Source organism: Hyaena hyaena, unplaced genomic scaffold, assembly GCF_003009895.1.
Source record: "Hyaena hyaena isolate Hyena2069 unplaced genomic scaffold, ASM300989v1 scaffold_1081, whole genome shotgun sequence".
Lineage (NCBI taxonomy): Eukaryota > Metazoa > Chordata > Mammalia > Carnivora > Hyaenidae > Hyaena > Hyaena hyaena.
Genome location: NW_024081716.1, coordinates 90186 through 112134, shown reverse-complemented (window position 1 = coordinate 112134; position 21949 = coordinate 90186). Strand labels below are relative to the sequence as shown.

The 21949-nt window shown below is 47.1% G+C and overlaps 1 protein-coding gene across 4 annotated transcripts in view; it reads right to left on the bottom strand.

Annotated features, from left to right (window-relative positions):
* The window catches only part of LOC120223983 (neuronal vesicle trafficking-associated protein 2), a 91717-nt gene that overhangs the window by 28284 nt on the left and 41484 nt on the right, over window positions 1–21949 (bottom strand). For all 4 annotated transcript variants that reach the window (XM_039222212.1, XM_039222215.1, XM_039222214.1 and 1 more), the window contains 2 exons: window positions 21123–21273; window positions 8568–8651 (listed from right to left, as the gene is read on the bottom strand). In XM_039222212.1, coding sequence (XP_039078143.1) covers window positions 8568–8651; window positions 21123–21273 — 235 coding nt within the window. The remainder of the gene's footprint in view (window positions 1–8567; window positions 8652–21122; window positions 21274–21949) is intronic.

Below are 21949 nucleotides of genomic sequence, written 5' to 3'. Positions count from 1 at the left end.
AAGAAAAGAAAGAAGAAAAGAGTCAAAGCAGAATTAGACTAATGCTTGGCAAACGGCGAGGAGAGGCAGCAAAATTTAGCATTCTACCATAACAACACTTTTCAGTTTAGTTTAATTGAGCCAATTCCCAAACTGTGCAGGGTTTCCCAATTTGGAAGATGGGTATAGACAAAAGACCACATACACACACTCACATGTATACTCAAGAGCATCCATAGAGGGGCGCCTGGGGGGCTCAGTCAGTTAAGTGTCTGACTCTTGATTTCGACTTAGGTCATGATCTCAGGGTCGTGAGATTGAGCCCCACATTGGGTTCTGTGCTGGGCATGGAGCCTGCTTAAGATTCTCTCTCTCTCTCTCTCTCTCTCTCTCTCTCTCTCAAAAAGGAAGGAAGGAAGGAAGGAAGGAAGGAAGGAAGGAAGGAAGGAAGGAAGGGAGGGAGGGAGGAAGGGAGGGAGGGAGGAAGGGAGAAAAGCATCCATAGATACACACATCACACTAGGTCAGAAAAGCCTGATTCTACCCCTTTTTGGCTGTGTGATCTTGAGTATCTCAACTAACATCTCTGATCCTCGGTTTTCTCCTATCCTCAGTTTTCTCCTCTGTACCCTGAAAATTGATGCCTACTTCAGGAGTTACAGTGGAGATGAAATGGAAAATGACTAGCAAACTACCTGACACATACAGAAGTTCAATAAAATGGGCGCTATTGTTATTCATTAATTAATTACAAATAATAATTTTTAAGTATTGTTTTACTTTCCATGGACACCTTCCTCTCGTTACCCCAAGGAGGGACTGGAGGAAGCATTATGAAGCTCCCCGCCTTCAGTGGCACCTGGCCGGGTAGCAGGAGATCTCTGCCAAAGCAGAGACAGCCACAGGGGCCGAGGGACATGTTGGGGCCGTGGGGCTCCCAGACGAGGAACAGGTATGGGGAATCGAGGACTGGTTTCTGGAGGAGGTGACATTTGAGCTGGGACACAAGGCAGAGCATGTGGGATAGAGTAGAGGGAAAGCTTCCCGGGCAAAGACCTGGAGGGGAGAGCAGGCATGGCGGCCTTGCAGAACTACGTGGAAGGTGAAGCCCTGGGCACACAGGAGGTCAGTGGCAGAGAGCCTGGAACCAGCAGAAAGACTCACCTCTGCACAAGCCGGCAATGCCTCGCTGCTGCCTGCAGGAAGTAGGCAGCCACTGAAGATTTCCCAAGCAAGATCTCATGATCCAATCTGATTTGGCTCATGATGGGTGGAAAGGGGCTGAGATAGAGACGGAGGGTCAAAAGCTGGCACGGTGGACAGGGTGAGTGAGGAGGGCAAGGTGTGCCAGGACAATGTCAGATGAGACAGAGGGCCCGCTGAGACGGAATGAGGCTCAGCTTCCCGCTCGAGGCCCCACCTAGGTGGATGCAGCCCTTCTGGTCGCCCAACCCAGGTGGCTGCACCCCTTCTGGTCAGATGACCAGCTCCCCAGAAATGAAACTATTATATAAGTACGAGAGCTCCCAGAGTGCAGCGTTAGTTTATATTAACTCTGTCCTCACACCAGGCTTAGACTGTGGACATCACAATCCCATTTTACAGATCGGGAAACAGAGGATTAGAAAGGCGAAGTGACCTGCTTTAGTTCCCACAAATCCCCAACCCATGCACTCTCCCTTCTTCCGGACGGTCTTTCGTTGCACTCTTGGGGAGGAGGCGTGATTCACACGTTCATCCATTTCCATGGTTGGTTACAAGCTTCCAACAGTTTAGCTGGTTTGCAGACGCTTCTTCGTAACTGGCTCTCAGGAGAGGGTGTGAGCCAGCTCCAGCCCACCCTGCAGGAGTCCCACGGGAAAGAAGAATATTCACGACACTCTAGCAGTCTTCTTGTACATCAGATGTATTCACCAGTCACTTGCTTTCTTGCGGCGTTTACTTACCAGTGTTTGTTTGCATCAATGAGCACCAGAAGCCAGCCATAAAAGCAGCTTCAGTTATTTGACCCTGGCGTGGTCACTGAGTCGCCCGGGCCCTCCCTGAAACCCTGAGCACATTCCTTCTGAGACAGCACCACGGATGTTTTTGTTTAAAAAAACAAAAGCCACATTTGTTTTTCAACGATCAATTAATAACAATATGTATTTCTGGAAGTTACTCTAACGGTGCAATTCCATCAGGCTTGGAGAATGCACCCAGACGAAAGCACAGGCCAGCATCTTTATTCTGATTTTCAGTAAAATCCTAGCCAGAAATGCAAGAATAAACATCAAACATGATTGTGGCCTTTTCTACACCAAATACTCATATTGCAGATTCTTTCCGGACCGTGTAATGACTCTGCTCTTAACCCAGCAGGCAATGTTTTTAATAACTCACCTATAACGTTCCTCAGAATAAAAAAAAATTTTTTTTAATAGGAGAGCAATAAAAACCAAGACAACAGATAATAAAGCAAAGCATCTTATCTCCATTTGCCGCCGTCAGCAAGGATTAGAATCCCTCCTGAGCAAAGCAGCCCCTGGGGTTTGGATGAAAAATTGGCAGAAGCAAACGGCAAAGGTATAAATGGGGTCTCACCTCCCTCGGAATTCGGCATCAAAAAGAAGACATTTATGAGACCGGGTCATTGTCAAGGAGCTTAGAAGCAAAGATGAGGCCCCGATTTTAAATAAAGATATTGAAAACGAGGCAGCCAGAGCTCTGGTGTTATTAATAAATGCAGAGTTTCTTGGCCAGCCAGGGGGATTTTTGTTTTGTTTTGTTTTGTTTTGTTTTGTTTTTTGTCTATTCATTCACCTGTTCATTCCGTTATTAAAGGCATCTTGTGGTTCCTGAGGTGGCCAGGCACTGGCGAGGCTCATGGGGTACAAAGATGAAGAAGATACCATCGCGGTCCCAAGCGAGTGCAAGACACGGCAGGTAACTCGATGATGTCAACACCATGCTACTTGGACTAGAATGGAGACTCGCACAGCAGGTGCAGGAAACCCAGGAGGAAGGATAGACCATACCTGCAAGCAGTCAGGACCACACAGGCCGGGGACCGTTCGGGTTGGGTGTTGAGGGATGAGGAGGGAATGTGCGCGATGGTGAAGGCAGGAAAGGCATTCTGGCTGAAGGGACAGCACGAACAGACAGGGAGGCAGGCAGCGCTCAGTATAGTGGAGAAAGCGCTTTGGGCTGTCAGAGCTTGTGGGAGAGGCAGGTGAGCAGCGGGGCTGCAGATGGGTTTTAAAGGTGGCAAAGCCCTCAGGGGATGGGCTCCTTGGAAGAGTCCTTCTCTGGGGTGGTGAGAGGAATGTACAGAAGCCTGAGAAAGGAGGCAGGGGCGCCAGGACGAGGCTGGGCCTTGAGACCATGGGGCAACGGAGAAGAGAGTACAGTTATTGGACTCTCAGGAGGAAGAGGGGCCTCGACTCTTCCAGCTTTTACCTGTGGCCACCGACCGCGGCAAGGCTGGTTCTGGCGCTGCGCTGTGTCCTTTCCTATGTCGGTGTGCGAGCGGGGCAGAGGCCTGAGACAGAGGGCCAAGTCTCCGTCCCTTGGCCAGACGGAAGAGGAGGAGAAGGAGGAAAGGAAAAACTGGCAGGCAAATGGAAGCAGCCTTGAGAATTGAGTGGATCAGAGTTGAGTGGATCCTCGGATGGATTTTTATTTAGTGTTGTTTTTGTTTTGTTGCTTGTTTTTAGGAATGGCCCACAGACCCTTATTCTCTGAGACTTACTAGCCCTCCCACTCTCAATGCTCCCCACCCTGCTTTTTGGTAATGCGCCCATTTTCCTGGCAGGAATGTTGAGTTCTGGTCCCTTTGCGCTAATGCATTTCTCCCATTCCGTCTTCTCCCATGGATCGTGCTCTGGGTCTGATCTGTAGACCTCCCCAGGGTCTTTACCCATGCACTTGGATGGCCTCCCATCCGAGCTTGACTAGGCCATGGCCACCCGAGTCAGACTTTCTGGACGCTGAATCAGGATGCGGTCAGAGATAAATACTGTTCCAAAAGACTGGGGTTTCAGTTGCCATACACCAGCCTCCCACTCTATGCCAGGCCCTGTGCTGGGAACTAGAGACGTGTGGGTAGGCCAGAAGAGACCTTGCCCTCCAGGGATCAGAGGCTGGGGCCAGGCTGTGGATGCAAGAGCAGCCAATTATACTATAGCAGCATTCAAGGCCCCCATGTTACCTGAAGAACCAAGATGAGGCCCCAAACCCAGCTGAGAGGCCAAGGGGGAAGCAGCCCAGAGTTGACGATCTGACAGGGACAGTACAGCTGAGAAGGTGGCCAGAATGTTCTCGGCCAGTCCACATTTGTGAGTTCCTTCCAGAGCAAAAATCTTGTCTTATGCACTTTGTGTCTCCCAATAACAGGCCTAGGGCCCAGCCCAGAGCAAATACCAATAAAGACAAAAAAGAAAAACAAGGAAGGAAAGAAGGCAAGCCAGCCACAGAATTGGCAAGGGCAGTCCCCGGGCGATGTCAAGGTGTGGCGGAGAGAGTGGGGTACAGTTGGGTTCTTATTTCATCCTAACACATCTGGACTGAATGGCCTTTGGGACCACTTCACTTTCCCTGACCATCAGTTTCCTCATCTGTAAAATGGGGATAACAATCGAAGTATCTATTGGTTGTTATTAGGCTATAAAGTGGATTAAATGCATATTTTAACTGATACTAGGATTATTCATATTATAACCAATGTATTGAGGAACAGACTAACCAAAAATCTGCCTACGCTTCACAGTAGGCAAAAAGGTGGCTCCAGAGGTCAGTGTAGACAGCCAGAGACTGCCCATGAATTCAGACATTGAACCGGCTTCTCCTTGAACAATTCCTGCACATTCCCAAGGGGGAAAGCTAGAAACGGAAGCCCGGACTTGTCTCAGCCAACAGACAAAAGCTGGCTAATTAGGCAGGAAGCTAAGAACCCAGGAGGAAGAAAGGGGATCTGAACAGGAAGGAGATAAAGTGATCATTCATTAAGATCTAGAGGCTTAACACTGTTTGTCAGGTCAGCAGTGTGTTCTGGTTTATTGCTGAGGAATCAGGTGCTCAGAAAGGTGAAGGGACTTTCACAGGTCATGGAGCCAAGAGGTGACAGGGACGTGATCTCGGTTGCCCAAGTCATTCTAGCCCCAAAGACGTAGAACACCTCTCCTTAACCTGACACATTGGCCTCGGCATGCAACACGCAGTTCCTTCTCGCCCCAGCCTTGGGGACAACCAGGGCTGATAGCATGGCCAGAGGCACCAGCACCCTGCACGGTTCCAGCACCTTCCATAACCTGTACCCTTCATTGCTCCAGCACCCTGTGCAGCACCAGCACCCTGCACGGTTCCAGCACCCTCCATAAGCTGTACCCTTCATTGCTCCAGCACCTTGTGCAGCACCAGTACCTTCCATAATCTGTATCATACACAGCACTAGCACTATGCACAGCACCAGCATCTTCCATAATCTGTACCCTGCACAGCACCAGCGCCCTGCACGGCTCCAGCACCCTCCATGGCACCTTTCATGGCAAAATCAGCTTTTGAAGAACACGTAGGTCCCAGGACTAAGAAAGAAGGAGGGGCTCCTCCCTGCATGCTCCTGTCTTTTCCAATAGCCTGATGAACAGGTCCTCAAGTCTGTGACCCCTCATAAGAGCTTTCTCTGTTTTAGAAAAGACAAGCATGCCAGGTGATTCTTTCAGCCAGTCTTTCTCAGCTCATCTCCCCAGCCCGTTCTGCCCTCCCATTCTCTCTCACATTGCTTCCGGCTGCTCTGTCCGGGGCAGTTTGAAACGCAAAGTAGTAAGCATTCCACCCCTGCGAAGGCACTGGAACGAGGGGCAGGTGTATTCTCACCAGCGCCACCGTTCCCTCTGCCGGTGGGCCGTACCCTGGGCAGGCAGCGCAGCCGCTGTTCACCAGCACCACACTCTCTCAGACGAACTGGGGACTCGCTGACCTCCAGCACAAAGCTCCAGCCTGAGTTCCAGGCCATTTCCGTCCAAGGGCGACCACACCATCCACGGCCCGGATCCCCAGCACGCCGCCCCCCAGCCCAGATCTCCCAGCTCCTGCTTCAGTGGGCAGCATGGCCCAGACCCTGACTGAGCCCCTCCTCTGCTCTTAGTAGACTCACTTCTGTTTGAAAGGGGCACGACCGCCGCAGGCAACCTGGCGGAACAGAAAGGCTGCTCTGGGCCAGCTCTGAGCCCTGGCCCTGCTACCTGCTGGCTAGAGGGGCCAGTCACGTCACTGCTCTGGGCCATGGTTCCCCTTTGTGACATGGAGGATTACCTCAGTCCCTCGGGGGCTCGTGGACATTAAATATGATTAAATAGCAGCATCACCAAAAGTGCTCAAAGAAGAGGGGAAAAAAAAGACATATGTTGATACATTTCTTTCCACGTTTCCCCTCCCTCTGTTTACTGGTGTGTGTTTGTTTTTTCACAGTTCCAATCCTGAAAAACATACCATTTTAATCTCTGCTTTTTTCCCTTAACTTTCTCTCTGAAGGATTTGCCTAAATTACTGTGTGTCTTCATCACCATCATTTTAAAAGGACTGCTAAATAAAGAATAGTTCCATCAGAAGCTTGTAATCTCTAGTTGGTAAATAATAATAATAATAATAATCCTACTTTTTTCTTATTATCGAAATCACGCATGCTCGTATCAAATTTGGAAAGCACAAGGAAGTAAAAAGAAGATGAAAATATCTCAGAGGTTGTTCAGAGTAAATTAACTACTCTCCGAGAAAAAGAAACCTTGAGAAACTGCTCAAATAGCCCAACACAGGGACGAGGGCTCATTTCCAGAATCACCAGAAGTTGGTGACAATGTAGCATTATTTCAAATACTTCAATTTTATAAGTAACACTGCAGTGAACATGGTCATACGTGAATCTGGGCATATTTCTGATGGTCTCAGGTGCCAGGAGCACAGGTCAGCTCACTCTCTGGCCCAGTGCATGCGTATACACATTATGCACAAGGTCCACGCTGTCCTTCCCCTGAAGCACAGTGCTCATTCTTACACGGTCTGCGGTTCAGGCCACGCCCGTATTCACTGGACCCACTGGGCTGTGCACCAGACAGGAAGCTACGGCCCAAAGGAAGAGAGCCTCGCCCTCAAAGGTGTGGGAGGCGGTTGGCATCCAGGGAACTCTCGCCCCCCAGAGGGATGCACACATAGGGACCACGTCCCCCCCGCCACGGGCTCACACACCTGGCTGCACTAACCCAGATTTAACAGGGCCAAGGGAGCAGCAGAACCAGACCAGCATGTTTACTGTATACACTCTAGCCCCAGATAACCAACTAAGAGCTGTTTTTACCTTTCCAAGCCCCTGGTCACAGCCAACACTAAACAGCTACGGTTTGTTGTGTACTTACTCTGAACATCCAAGGGTTCTGCATGTCTTTTGTACTTCACCCTCCCCCACCCCCAGCAACCCCAGTATTGCCTCCACGTGCTAAATGAGGTTTGCTAACTGGGAGCTGCCACTTGGCTGCTATAAGGTGGAGCCAGGGCTCCTACCCAGGCAGACTGCTCCAACATCCATCATCAGACTCACTGGTTCTAGTAAAATCATGGCTGATTTTGCTTCCTAAATATCTTTTAGGTCTTCCCGTGTCTCTGTATCTGCTCCCTATCCTTGTTCAAGCCACCCTGTCTTTCTTCTTGGACGATTGCAATAGCCTAATAGTCTCCCACACTCCCTCTTGCCCGCTACAGTCCATCAGCCACATAAAAGCCAGCGTGCTTTATTTCAAACCCAATTCAATCATGTCTCTCCCCTTCCTGAAGTCCTTCAGGGGCTTCCTTTATGCCTCTAGCATAAAACCCAAATTCCCCCATATGGTCTACAAGGCCCAGAATTATCTGCCTTCTGCCCACTTCTCCTGTCTCATATCTGTCTGCCCCCTACCCCCTTCCACGAGTTTAGCCTCCTGCCCTTATTCCTATTCAGAGTTGGGACCAGCCTCAGGGCCTTTGTACAATCTGTGCTCTTCCCAGCCACCTAAGTGACTTCTCCAGGTTACTTCCCTGAGGTTTCTCCTTTCTTCCTTGCAGAGGATGCTTCGTAGCTCCTTCATGCAACTTATCACAGTGATATATACTTATCAGTCCTCCCGGTGAGGAAGACCAAGAAACAGAGAGTCATCCATTTGGTTTTTTCCACTAAGGAGTCAGCTTTTCTTTCCTTTTGTCTTTTTTGTATTTTGTTGCAACCATCCACTGACTTAAATTTGAGAGTTTTTAAAAATACATTTCCATCATTTTTCCTGGAGATTGTGATGGAAAGGTAGAGCAACAGGGATGGGGGGAAAAGAAGGAAACACATTTATCAATTATCAAATTATCTGAACATGCCAGCGCAGAACAGAGCATAAGTAATCCTCAAGAGGCAGAGCTTTTGTTATTTGCTTAGACTCTGTGACCCTAGACAGTGTGGCCTCAAGGAATCCTCTAGAAAAAGCCTATGTAGTTCCCACTCCCCAGTAGCACCCACTCCACTGCCACGAAGAGTCTTGAGCTGGCTGAAGCCAGCCTTACCTTTACAATCTGTGTTACACCGTCAAGAAACTAACCGTAAATTCCGCGATTTTCGGCACCCGGAACTTCCCTTTGTTCTTCTGTTCAGGCTGATATTCCGTTCTTGTCTTCACAATCACCTGAAATGTTCAACCAGTGTTAGCATACACAGAGACTTGAAACCCTTCTTTGCCTTTCTTTTTCTCAGTAACTAGAAGTTTTACACATTGCACAGGGCAGAAAATAAAGAACTTCCCTCTCAAACACACAAGAGAGTAGAAAATTCAAATTACCCATACGTCCCCATCCCAACAGACAGTCAGAGGTGACAATTTTGGTCATCCCTTTCTAGATGCATCTATATGTGCATAGATGCATCTATGATATGTATGTGTGCTATTTATGCAAACTTATATTTTCTTTTTAGTCAACAGATTCATGCTTCATGAATCATAACCTACGTTTATCGTATAACCATATACTAACATTTTTTAATGTAGACAAATACACAATTGTATTTTGCCTTTTGATGTAGCATATTTCACTGTATGCATACTCTACAATTGGCCCGCTGGGCCTCGGTTGTTGAACATTTAGATTGTTACCACAGTTTGGGTGATGTGAATAAGTTATGACGGCCATCCTGGAGCTGAACCTTTATACATATACTTCATTCCAATTTGATTTAAGGATTTGCACTCTTTGAATCTCTTGTATCATCTTATTTTTCTGAAGTCTGCCTATTTTGCAGAGGTGGTTCATATCTTATCAAGATACGCTGTCAACCCACCAAGACATTTACGGAACTCCATCCCACTGTGTAGGCAACTTGGGATGAAAAATAAGCTGACAGATAATCAATAACCATGACTGAGTGCCATAGAATCAGGAGGAACAGAGAAGCTGTCTGAGACTCAGGGCCTCCCCTGTAAAATATGGGCAACGATCATAACCATAACCCCTATTTAACAAAGCTGTTTGAATGGTTAAATGAGATGACAATGGGTAATACTTTTGGAATTGTTCCTTATGTGCCAAAACTAGATCAAGCACTTCAAAGGCCTTTATCCACATACCACTACTATTTCCACTCTTCCGACAAGGAAACTGGAGCTCAGAGATACTAATCCCTGCTCCGAGTGACTTTCTAACGTAAACAGTTCTTTTTGGTTTCAGAACCCCATTCCTCAAACCACCAAGTTCAAACAGAGGCCAAGCAAGGGTCACATTGGTACCCAACCCAAGCTGGTACTTGGTCATCTCCTCTCTTTAACTAAGCTATATTTTCTCCAAAAGCAACCCAGGTTGCTATATAATATTTCACCTTTGCCCCTAAGAGAAGTGTTAGCTCATTAGAACTCCATCTCCACATCAAAAGCAGGTCTTTGTCCAATTACCCAGAACTAGTAGAAAGTCCTCTGGCCTCTTCTTTGACCTCTCAGTAGTCATCTTGATTGTTCCTTCCCCCCTTGAAATGCCCTTCTCTCTTGGGATCATGGCAGTATCGCTCTTGGTTTTCTTCCCATTCACTGACCAGCTCTCCTCAGTTTCCTCTTCAAGTCCTCCCCTTCTGTTTGGCCTCCCAGTGTTAGAATTTCTGAGGGTGAGATCATGGCCATGCTTCCTTCCCACAAGTCCCCTCCGAGTGCTTGCACTTCTATTATTTCCAAGTCTATCCTTATCCATATGACTTAATTCAGACTTCATCCAGCACCCAGATTACCCTACTGGACATTTGCCCTTGGAACAACATGCCTAAATGTACCACACCAACAGCAAAGCTCTTGTTTTCCTGGATCCACCTGCCCCTCAACATTTCTTCCCCAAGTCATCCCCCTAAAACACCAGTATTACCTTTGCCAGTGCTCTCGTCAAATCAAATACGGGAATTCTCCCATGATTCCTCCCATGCCTTCACTCCCCAAATCCATTTCAGCACCAGCTCCTGCCTCTCAAATATTTCTATCGAATCAGTCCATCCATCCAGTTACACTGCCACCACCCTAGTCCAGAGTATCATCATCTCTCCATGAATGGTTGCTCTGGCCAGCTTCTTGTTTCCATTCTCGCCTCTCCAAACTTAGGGAAAAGAGTTTTCTAGATTGAGGGAGGAGAATATACCAGCATACATTCAGAAAACACTCAGGAGGCTGGTACATGGAGGAGTCACAATGAGTGGTTTTGTGGGGCACCTGGGTGGCTCAGTCGGTTAAGCGCCAGACTTCAGCTCAGGTCATGATCTCACCGTTCGTGGGTTCGAGCCCCACATCGGGCTTTGTGCTAACAGGTCAGAGCCTGGAGCCTGTTAGAGATGCTGTGTCTCCCTCTCTCTCTGCCCCTCCCCAACTCATGCTCTGTCCCTCTTTGTCTCTCAAAACTGAATAAACCTTTTTTAAAAAAATGAGTGCTTTTGAGTAGCCAGAGCATAGGACAGGTGAAGTGAGGGGTAAACAGAGCTCTGAATGCCACCAAGTGTCTTGAAGGTTAACTTGAAAGCAGTCAAAAGCCAAGGAAGGATTATAAACCAAAAAGTGGCTTTCCAGATACAGGTAATGGAGAAGCCTCTGGCCACAGCGAAATACACTGAAAAGATGTAGAGAACAGGAGAAATACAACCATACAGAGTTATTGGAATCAACCAGCTATGGGGCGTGTCATGAAATTTGATGTTCTGTTCCCATGGAGGGAAGCCAGAAACAGTTCCCTTCTATAAAAGAAGATATGGCAACAGTCACTTTTTTTTTTAGTACCATGAAGGGGAAAGCATAAGAAATGTTAGCCAATCATTAATTGTACCTTGGAGGAATCAGCTTACATAAGCACAGAAAGAGAGAAGAGAAAATAAATTCACAAAGAAAGGCTCTATTCTTTGCAGTTGAAAAAAAATGGAGGAAAAAACTGGAGCCCTGAGCTCCTTGATTAATAACTGAAATGGGGAGGGGTGGGGGGGGTGTGGAGCGAGGAGAGGACAAATTCTTTCTACTCTTTTCATTATTTAAAGTGGGGTTTTACAAATATTTGAAAAAAAATGAACCTCCAGATTTTCAAATACCATTGTGGATTTGGGCACAGATATAAGTGTGTTTTCTTTTCATATTTATACACTAGTCCCCATTGTCCTGCCAGCGACTGATATGAAGAACATAATTTAACATAATTGGCATTGTGAAAATGGGATAAATTATTCATCCCGAAAGGACCCCTGGTCTGGATATATTCCCCCTTCACTGGCAAGGCCAGATAATACATGGTGGTTCAGATGGCACAAAGTACAGATCATAAAAATTTAAACTACTACTTCTCGGGATTATCAATAATGAAGAGGTTCCCACATGGAGAGGCCCCAGGATTGGCAAGAACAATAAATAAAAGTGCAGAAGTGCTGACAAGGAGCAAGATTGTCTTTTTATGAGCTGGACTTGCACGGGCCGAAAATAGATCTAAGCCGCACCCTGCGGCTCATCCCTGCAGCTAAGAGAGAAGTTCATAGCAGGACACCGAATGTGCTGAGCACCTACTGTGTGCCAGGCCCTGTGGTAGGGGCCCTAGTGGTGTGAGGTCAGTTAATTCTCATAACTCTCCTTACACAAGTCTCTCCAATCTTCACGTGTCTCCTTTAAAGTCATTAGTATTCCCATTTTTCAGATGAGAAAATGTAGTCTCTGAGACTTCAGCCACTTGCCTAAGATGGAATGACTGGTAATTGGTTGGACTGGTGGTTCAGTCTCAAGATTACCATGCTCTTTCCGATCATGGTCTTAAAGTGGGTGCCCTCTACCACTACATCCTATTTCTCAGGAAACCCTCTCAACCCTTGTCAAGCAGGAGTGATTGTCCCCATTCTACAGATGAGGCACCTGAGTCCCAGAGAGCAGAAATGACCTCACAACCTCACACGGCCACTGAAGAGCAGAGCCGGATGGTGAATGTAAGCTTTTGGCTCAGATCCAAGTACCGCCCACTGGGTATGTCACCACTCTGGAATCAGCACCTTCAAACTCTTTGTGGCACGGCATTAGGAGCTCTGTAAATACTGTTGAATGAATGGATCCTATCTCTAAAGAGACAAGGTGAAGTTGATCGGATGCGGCCTGAGTACTTAGTTGGGAATCTTCTCCCAGCTCCCCTGCTACCCCCACTCACCTCTTAACCCATACTCCATCTTTTGGGGTTGGAGTCTCTTTCTCTGGGCCCTCAAAGCTTGGCAGGGGCTCAGAACACTGAGTGAAATGTTAGTGCTCAGAGGACATTAGTGGTGGTATCGTCCAACCCCATCAACTCACAGATTGGGAGCTGGGAGCCCAGAGATGGGAAGGGATCTGCTGCCCCTGCTGACATAGAAGGATTGAGTCAGAAGCAGGACTCTCGTATGCCTGTTCGCTCCCAGTCTCAGGCTCTTTCTGCAGGATCAGGTGTCTTTTCCTTGCTCAGAGGCAGAATGGAAGGTGGGCCGCTTTGGCCTCAAAGGCACCGGCTAGTCCAATAAGCCTATGCATGTCCGACTCTGCGGCAGTGCGTAGCATGTGGCTAGTTGAGGGCCCTCCACACAGTCCTCGGTTTCTAGCTCCTGCTATGAGCAGAAACTAGCTGCCTGGGCTGGAATCCTTATAGTAGAGGTCTGCCTCTGGGCCTGTCCTCTGTGGTCCAGAGGCCCGGTCCACTTCACCCTCAGCACTGCTCGTGGTCTGGGGCCAGCCCTGTGCTCTCCACAAACAGTGATCCCGATTCTGGGACTGAACTGATGAGAATGGTAATAAGAGCAACAACAATAACACTAGCTTTGCCTTAGCAAGTACTCTGTGCTGGACACTAGGGTAAACATTCAACTTATATTTCCTCATTTCACCCTTAACACAGTTCTCACAGGAAGAGATTATTGTGTTCATTTTTAACAGCGAGGAAACAGAGGCACATAGTGGTTAAGAAACTTGCCCAGGGTCACACAGCACGGAGGTGATAGAGTTAGGGTTCAGATTCAAAGTACACTGCTAGAATGCCTTCCTCTGCATGCAGGGATACCTGCTTGCTCCCTGGGTGAGGGCGAGCAAGTCACTTCCATGCTCCAAGACTGTCTCACTATCTGGGAGAATGAAGGTGAGTTTTTAGAAGGAGAAAATTAGATACATGCTCATGGTAAAAAAAAAAAAAAAAAGTATGAACAATATAGAATGAAAGTCTTCAAACGGGCCACCTTCCAACCCCTATTCCTAATCCCTCAACATTAAATGGCTTCTTGGGAGTCTCCCCAAACCTGTTTTGTGAAGTTAAGGACAAAACATACACACAGATGTGCTTCCACAAGCAGGATGCCTTCATACTGTGCTCCTTACAGCTGTTTTAACTGAGCGATGCCTGTCCCTCCTTCCACATCACACAACCACAGCCATGAACTCCCGTTCATCCCACCAGCCTGGTCACATGGGACATTCCAGTGTCATAGGTCTTTTTTAATACATAAGCCTTGGCATACTTGAAGAAATAGACCCCTGAGGTCACTTCCTTCCAGGAAGGAAAAATCTAATGGTATATGTAGCCAACAAATGGCAGATATAGTTTACATCTTATAAACAATGTCAAAACACCCTCTGCAAAACACTGCACCAAATTATATAACCAACAAGAGTGTGTCCAGAAGCTCAGCTTTGCCCCGGTGCTAACAGCACTAGGCATTACCGGATGTTGTCATTTGGGGATTTTTTCCTTTTTTGTCAATCTAGTAGGTAGAAAGTTCTATTTTGTTTAAAATTATATTTTTTACGTTTTTAAATGCTTATTTATTTTTGAGAGAGAGAGAGAGTCTGAAACAGGCTCCAGGTTCTGAGCTGTCAGCACAGGGCCCAATGCGGGGCTCGAACCCATGTACTGTGAGATCATGACCTGAGCCAAAGTCAGACACTTAACTGACTGAGCCACCTAGGTGCCCCTAAAATTATATTTTTAAATTGTAATTTTAAAAATGCTTAGTGGTCATTTTATATCTATTTGATGGAATTGCCTGGTCAGAGTCTTTGCCCTGATTCGGGGTGATTTATAATCTGTCTCTTGAGAGTGTCTGAAGAATAAAATAAGGGGGCTCTGTGAACCTCAAATCTGCCAAGATGTGCACTTCTGCTGCTCTTAAGGAAAGGCTGATGGTTCTCTAATGCTGTGTTTCAGGGAGAAAAAGAACCCTCTGGTAAAGCCACAAGAGAAGCCAAGAAAGCACACAGGACTCAGTGACAAGAGAAGTATCTTCTTTGGCCACATTTCTCCAGGTCCACCCTGTCGGGCCCCCTGTACCTTCACCTTGAAAACCCCAATCTTCCCAACATCTTTTATTTTTATAGTCATCCTCCAAAAATACAAACTTCAGGACATATTCAGGGTGTCCAGTGAAAGGTAAGAAGCTATCCCAGTAAAGCAACATCTGTGTGCCATTAGACAGTTTTCTGCTTTTTCCACAATAACCCTGTTAGGTAGGTATTTTGCTCATTTTACAGTTGGACACACACACACACACACACACACACACACACACACACACAGCCCAGAGATGCTAAGAAACTTGCCTAAAGTCACACAGTAAGTAAATAGCTTAGCTGAGATCCAAATCCAGGCCTCTAGTGCTACAAAGCACCTATGGTTCACCATGCAAAACACAAAGTATACCAAACACCAGTACTGGATCTCCAAAAGTCTGCAATCCTTTCCTCCCACAGACAGGTGAGCCAGCCTCGTCCAGGACATATAAAGACTCAGTAATCCGTAGAAAGGAAAGGAACATTTGCCCACAGGCTGCCACTAGCTTGCCAAGTACATGATTCATCTGGGGCTTTGCCAAGGCGGGTTGTGTCCATTTGTGGCTTGCTTTCTGCAGACCTGCTGCCCCTTAGTTGGCATCTCCCAGCACACCTGTGTGCAGATCTTGGCGCATTGGTCCTTTGGGTGTCCTAGGCCAGCATTATACCTCTCTGAGTCTGTTCCTGCAGCTGTACAATGGTTGTAACCTCACAGATGGGCTGTGGGGACATCCAGGTTACTGTGGTCACTTAGATACACCAAAGGTAGCAGGGCCCTAAAGGCATGTCCCAGAGTTTGCTATCTTCCGTTGGATGTTCCAGCCTCTACAAAGCTTGTGCTCATGGGCTGGAGAAGCCAATCTACTGCTTAGATTCAAGTCTTAGATTCAAGTCTATTCCTACATCTGTCAAGTGGAGAAACTAAGCCCAGCTTTAGGCTATGCAAGGGACAGGGGACCTCACTCAGCCAGCATTTCCCACTGCTCATTGCGTGCCAGTATGCACAATGAGGCAGAGCCAGGGCCCTCGGCAAATATCCTCAGTGCCAAGTCAACCTAAATCCACCATCTCCCCATTCCCACTGCCACTGCCCTAGTACATGCCACCATCACCTCCTTCATGAACATGGCAGTGGCCTTCTAGATGACCTCTGTCTTCCACTCTTTTCTCTTCTTCCACTACTCATGGTAGGCATGGTGCAGGAAACCCAGTCACCTCTGTCTTGGTGTGACTCTGGTTATGTAAGGGGGATACATTAGAAGGAACAAGGAAGAGGAGGCATGGAGACCCAGCATGGGTCCCTCATCCTTAGAGGGATCCACACCACCCAGAGGAATCTTCCTTAAATAGAAATATGATCCTGTTATTCTCCTACTTTGAAACCCTTCAAAAAATACACTGACATGGGGCGCCTGGGTGGCTTAGTCGGCTAAGCGTACAACTTTCGCTTGGGTCATGATCTCGCGGTTTGTGGGTTCGAGCCCCACGTCGGGCTCTGTGCTGACTGCCAGCTCAGAGCCTGGGGCCTGTTTCAGTCTGTGACTCCCTCTCTCTCTGACCCTCCCCTGCTCATGCTGTCTCTCTCTCTCTCTCCTAGAAATAAATAAAAAACATTAAAAAAAAAGTCAAAAAATACACTGAACCCCCCCATGAACTTGTGCCCACCTTACCTCATCTCCCAAATCTCTTCCCCTCACTCAGAATGCCCAGCCAACCTGGCCTCCTGCCTATTCCTCTAGCTCCCTCACTGCTTATCCACATGCACGACCCTTTGCCCCTACTCCTTTTACTACCCATCCTGCAGGTCTCAGGCAGGGACCTTTCCCAGGAGGACCTCCCCTGACCCGCCTCCATCACAATTAGGTCCCTTGCACCTTATCCTTTCTCACATCACAGCCCCACATTCTTTCCTTAAGGCCCCCTCTTGAAGCTTGCGTCTCTGTACATCTGTACATCTGGCTTGCTTGAAGTCTCTCTTCCCCATTGGACTGGAAACTCCATGAAAGCCGTGGTCATGCCTGACTTTTCATGGCTGCATATGTATAACCTAGCATAGTGCCTAGCACATTGAAAGCACCCAAGAAAATGTGCTGGATGAGTGAGTGACCGAGTGACTAGGTGTTGATAAGTAAAACCATAGCTCCAACTCTGTGTTGGCTAGGTAAGGTGCCCAGAAGAGCTGGGTACCGTCTGAGCTGGGTTTAGGAAGATGAGTGCTCACCTATTAGGCAAAGGGTTGAGAAGAGCATTCTGGGCAGAAGGAATGGCCTGCGCAAGGAGGAGGAAGCATGAACCACCCTGGAGAGTGTGGAAAACTCAAGGGCATTGTTTCTCAACCTTGGCACTGTTGACATTTGGGGGCATGCATCTTATGCACTGTAGGACACTTAGCGGCCATCTTGGCCTCTTCCCAATGGTGTCTCCCCCCTAATTTTCACAACCTAAAATGTCTCCAGACATTAGCAAATGTCCCACTGAGGGGAAAATCACCCTCCACTGCTCTAGGTAGGTCTGACCTGCTGGTGTTCAGGGTACAAAGTAGGAGTGGTAGGAATGGAAGCCAGTGGGGCAGAGAAGGATTTGCCAAGGCCAAGATTTGAGGGTTGTAGACAGTGGAGATGACTGGAAAGAGTTTCCGTGGGAGAAGGACCCAGCCCCATTTCCAGGGAGGCTTCCGCAGGTGCAGTGTGGACGGGGTGCTGGCCCACCTCTCCTGAGGCAGGCACCAACCCCTCTAGTGTTGGGCAGGGAGGGAGCATTGGAGGCTGGGATGTTCTCTCTGGAGGGTCACGCCCAGGCCCCACCTGCTGGTCCAGGGAGCCCAAGGATGAGCAGGGCCACAGATAAGAGTTTGAGGAAGCATTCTTGGAGGTGGGAGGCTTCTTGTTATTGAGGGCAGCACAGTGCAGAGGGAAAAATTGGGGTTTCAGGTACACTGGGATTCCAACCCCAGCTCTCCTATGCTGTCTGTGAGAATTGGACAAGTCACAGTATTGATCTGACCCTCAGTTTCCCCATCAGTGAAATGGGTGCACTATCCACCCCTCAACAGAGCCGTTGGGAAGATTAACTGAAATAACGGATAGGAATGCCTTGTGAGGCCCATTTCCAGCCCAAAGCAAGGACCTCAAACATGCTCATTTCTCCACTTAGTCTCCAAGTGGTTTTCCCCCTGAAACTCACAGTCTTTATACTAAAGCACAATTAGTGAGCAAACCTACAGATGATTGTCAGTATCACATACCAAGCACACTCTGTATTTTAAATTTTAAAAAAACATGATTTAACACTGTGGTGAAATATACTTCTTTCTGATGTGACCATTTTCAAACACTCACCATCTGACTGGAACCTAACCAAAGAGCTGAAGACTGCATCATGACTCCCTACCCCTTCCCTGTAGTCCTGTGACTTAAGTCCCAATGCTATCATACCCACTGTACAATGAAGAGGCAGAGGGAGTTTAAAAAACTCGCTTCAAGACATCAGTCAAGGAAAAAAGTAAGAGATGGGGCAGGGCTGGCAACCCTCCTAGAGAGGTGGCTGCAGAGTCTCTGGTGCCCGCTAAGCATTTGGAGGACCCACCGGGTTTCCTGAGTGCACTTCTCTTCTAACACATTTGTTGTCATGTTGAGGGGGAAAGTGTTTACTCTTGCAAATATTAGAAAGCCAAAATGCTAGCATGGAACACCACTAATACAATTTCTCACTCAGAGAAGAGAAGACAGAGGCCTGAAGGAGGAGAAACAAGCCACGCCAGTCACATTGTGGATTGTCAACTGAGCTCAGACTAGAGCCCAAGTCTGTGGACTCCCAGGCCAGCTGCTCCTTGTTTCTGCTGAAGTGGAAGTTTTGGAACAACACTGCTTGGGTTCTGGGTTCTCTGGACATTGCCAGGATGCCTCCTTAACGATGTGTTTTGGGAAGTTACTTGACCACTCCAAGCTTGAATGTTGTCATCTTCAAAAACTGGATTAAAGTAACAATTCCCTTATTGGGTCCTCTTAACTATTGAAACGGTGAAAGAAAAGTGTGTGTGTGTGTGTGTGTTTATACACAGCTTAGAACAGAATCTAGTATTTAGGAAACACTTGAAAATGATTATTATTCTTTTATAGCTACTTTTGTGCCAGGTGCTTTACATCTGAGGCCATATATAACTCCATTCTGACCATTGTGAGGTAGGGGTGATCTTCCCCACTTCACAAAGGAGGAGATTGAGGCGCCTGGTAGGAAAATTTTGTCCTGAACATGAGAAAGGCTGTGATGAGCCCCTGTGAGGAAGTGTCCCTGTAGGGATGCATCTCTCAGGATGCACTGCTTTCCCTTTCCATGCATTCAGGTACCCAGGGCATTTGGGCATTTGTCCTTCAGGCTTTGGGACAGGCTTCTGGTACATCTGGATTGGATGCTCAATGGCTATTGTACCTTTTCCTCTCTAAACCAGAGAAGAAAGCCCTCAAAGGCAAGAGGATGCGATGGTGGGGGAGTAAAGGGAGACAGAGGCCATGCTATCTCTGGATGACTTGCAGGTGTTTATAGGGATTGGGGGAGGGGTGACCTCACCACAATCCCTTTTCCTTGCACAGCTCTAAGGGACATGCAGGTCCCCCAGGCTGTAGCTGTTGGCAGAACGGTAAAGATTCTTCCTGAAGCCTCACAAAACCTTGAAAAAATATCTCCCTTTCCCTCTCCGATATCCATTATATCTGGGTTCAGATTCCAGCATTGCCACTTACTCCTTCTGTAAGCTTGGATAACTAACCAAATTTCTCTGATCCTTCACCTTTTCACCTATAAATTTGTGTACATAATCCCTGACTCCCCGGGGGAGATGTGCACCTAGCACAATGGTTCTCAACTTCAGGAGTCACCTGGGGAGATCTAATTAATACTGATGCCTGGGTCTCACCCCCAGAGCTTCTGATATAATTTTTCTGGGGTGTAGCCCAGATATCAGGATTTTCAAAGCTTCCCCCAAGTGATTCTAAAACGCAGTCAAAAACTGCGAGCCTCTGCTGTACACGTAGCAGATGCCTAATTAATACTGTTCTTTCACATTTCTTTAGTGTTAAGTGCCTGTTCACATTTTATTTTTAAAAGCCTTACCAGTCTCTCGTGATGGCTCAAGGATTCTTTATTTCTGTCACCCCCGTGTACATTCTCATACTGACAACCTCTGCACTTTCAAAACAGATGACTCAACCCCCAGCCAATCAGCCAGGCCTTTTATCTGGCTTTGGCTCCTCTTCTGTTCATTGGCTAGAGCCAATTGGTTAAGACACACAATGCCCTCCTGGAGATGCCAATGAGGAAACCAAACAGATGGAATGATCCATTGTTTGCTCTTCAGCCAGGGAACTCCATCATTTACCTCCAAATCTCTCTCTTACAGTATGCAAAAGCTCACATTGTAAAACCCCAAGTTCTCTCAACTGGATCGGAAGCAATAATGTGTCTCCCACCTCCATCCATGGAATAACTTTTGCATCAGTGCCCACCTTGGTACAAATGCCCACCTCCATTCTTCATGGACTACTCCCATGTCAGGAGATGTGCCATCAGCCAGTCATTCATTGCCAGCCACGCCTCCCCCAAAGATGCTCTACTCTAGTCATGCTATTTCTCAAAAGCTCTCCATGCTTTGCATAGGTCTTAAATGTCTTTTCCTCCCGTAGTCTCTCTGGAAGGCTTTTACTCACCTTTACAAGCCAAATTCAAATGTTCACCTCTGCAGTTTACCTCATCTGTCCTTCCAGCCCCCCTCCTCCCCAACAGAATTTAATTGTTTCCACCCCTGTGCTCTCACAACCTGTGAAATTCTCAGGTATAGCATTTACCCTGATGCATTATATTAAGTATTTTACCAGAGAGGGATTTTGTCATTTGTCTTTTCATAACCAACTTGTAGCACAAGGATAGAGCCTTAGCAGGTGCAAACTAAATGCTTGTTGGACTGCATCCAATTCTCTGTCCTCAAATCTATACCAGTGAATTTTTGAAACGCCTCCCCCAAATAATCAAGACAATTTTCTCCATCACCATCTACAAGCTATTAGCACTCATCTGCTACAATGAAACTTTAAAAGAGGAAGATTAGTTTTCTCGCCCATGTATGTATATGTGAACAAAAAAATGAGTAAACACTTACCATAAACCTGAGATAACACAAGAAATGGCATGGCTCTGAAAGGGATAACTACATTTTACAAGAAAGGGGACATATTTAGCTGAGGGGATGGAAAGGTTTGGAGAGGTGGCATTTTTTGCTGCTTTATTTCCTGAGATGGGGGAGGCATGAGGGACTGATGGGGAGAAGAGCATCTGCTTTACCTTTTCCGGAGCAGGCAGCTGTAAGTGGTTAACCTCCAAGGGAGTGATGAGAGGGACGGTCTGGAAGCCATCCTCAACCGAAGGCGGCTTGGTTCCCTTCTCACTGGGGTTACTGTTCAGCTTCACCATCCTTACACCTTTCTTCCCAGACCTAAGACAAGCAGTGGGGTTCTAGTTACAGTGGGAGGTGAGGCAGGGGAAGAGAGGGCTGACGACAGAGAAAATAGCGCTGTCCTCAACAGCTCCACTCGGTTTTCCATGTAGAGATCAGTCATCTATCTATCTTCTGCTAGATTTCCTGACATGATTCTCATTATCCAGTAAAACTTCTTTAATCATCAAAATATGACACCCGCCCATGTGGTTCCAACAGTCTTATAATTCAGGAAACTCAAGGAAAATCCCAGACTTACACAAACAATATACAAGCTTTTTTAAAAAAAAAATACAAGACACTAGAGCTAATACAGTCATATAATCTCAGTGAAAAGCTTATTCGTACTGCAAAATTAAATCTTATTATTCTGGGTCACCCTGCAGTATGATAAATTTCACCTTACCACCACACCTTACTACCTTGCTAATTTTATTATGTTGGCTTTGCTTCAGCTATCTCCCTAAAACACAATAAGTACATTCAATGTCTCTATGTTACTGTAGCCTTTTACATGATATGTAGGTTGTACAGGAGGTACAATTTCCTAAAACAAAAAAGCACTGGCTTGAACCTGATCCTCCTATTCAGCCATGGAATGCCTCCATTTCCTCAATAGCGAAGGGCCATTTTTTTTTTTTTTTTGCTTCCATGGAAAGTTAGCAACCCCCAT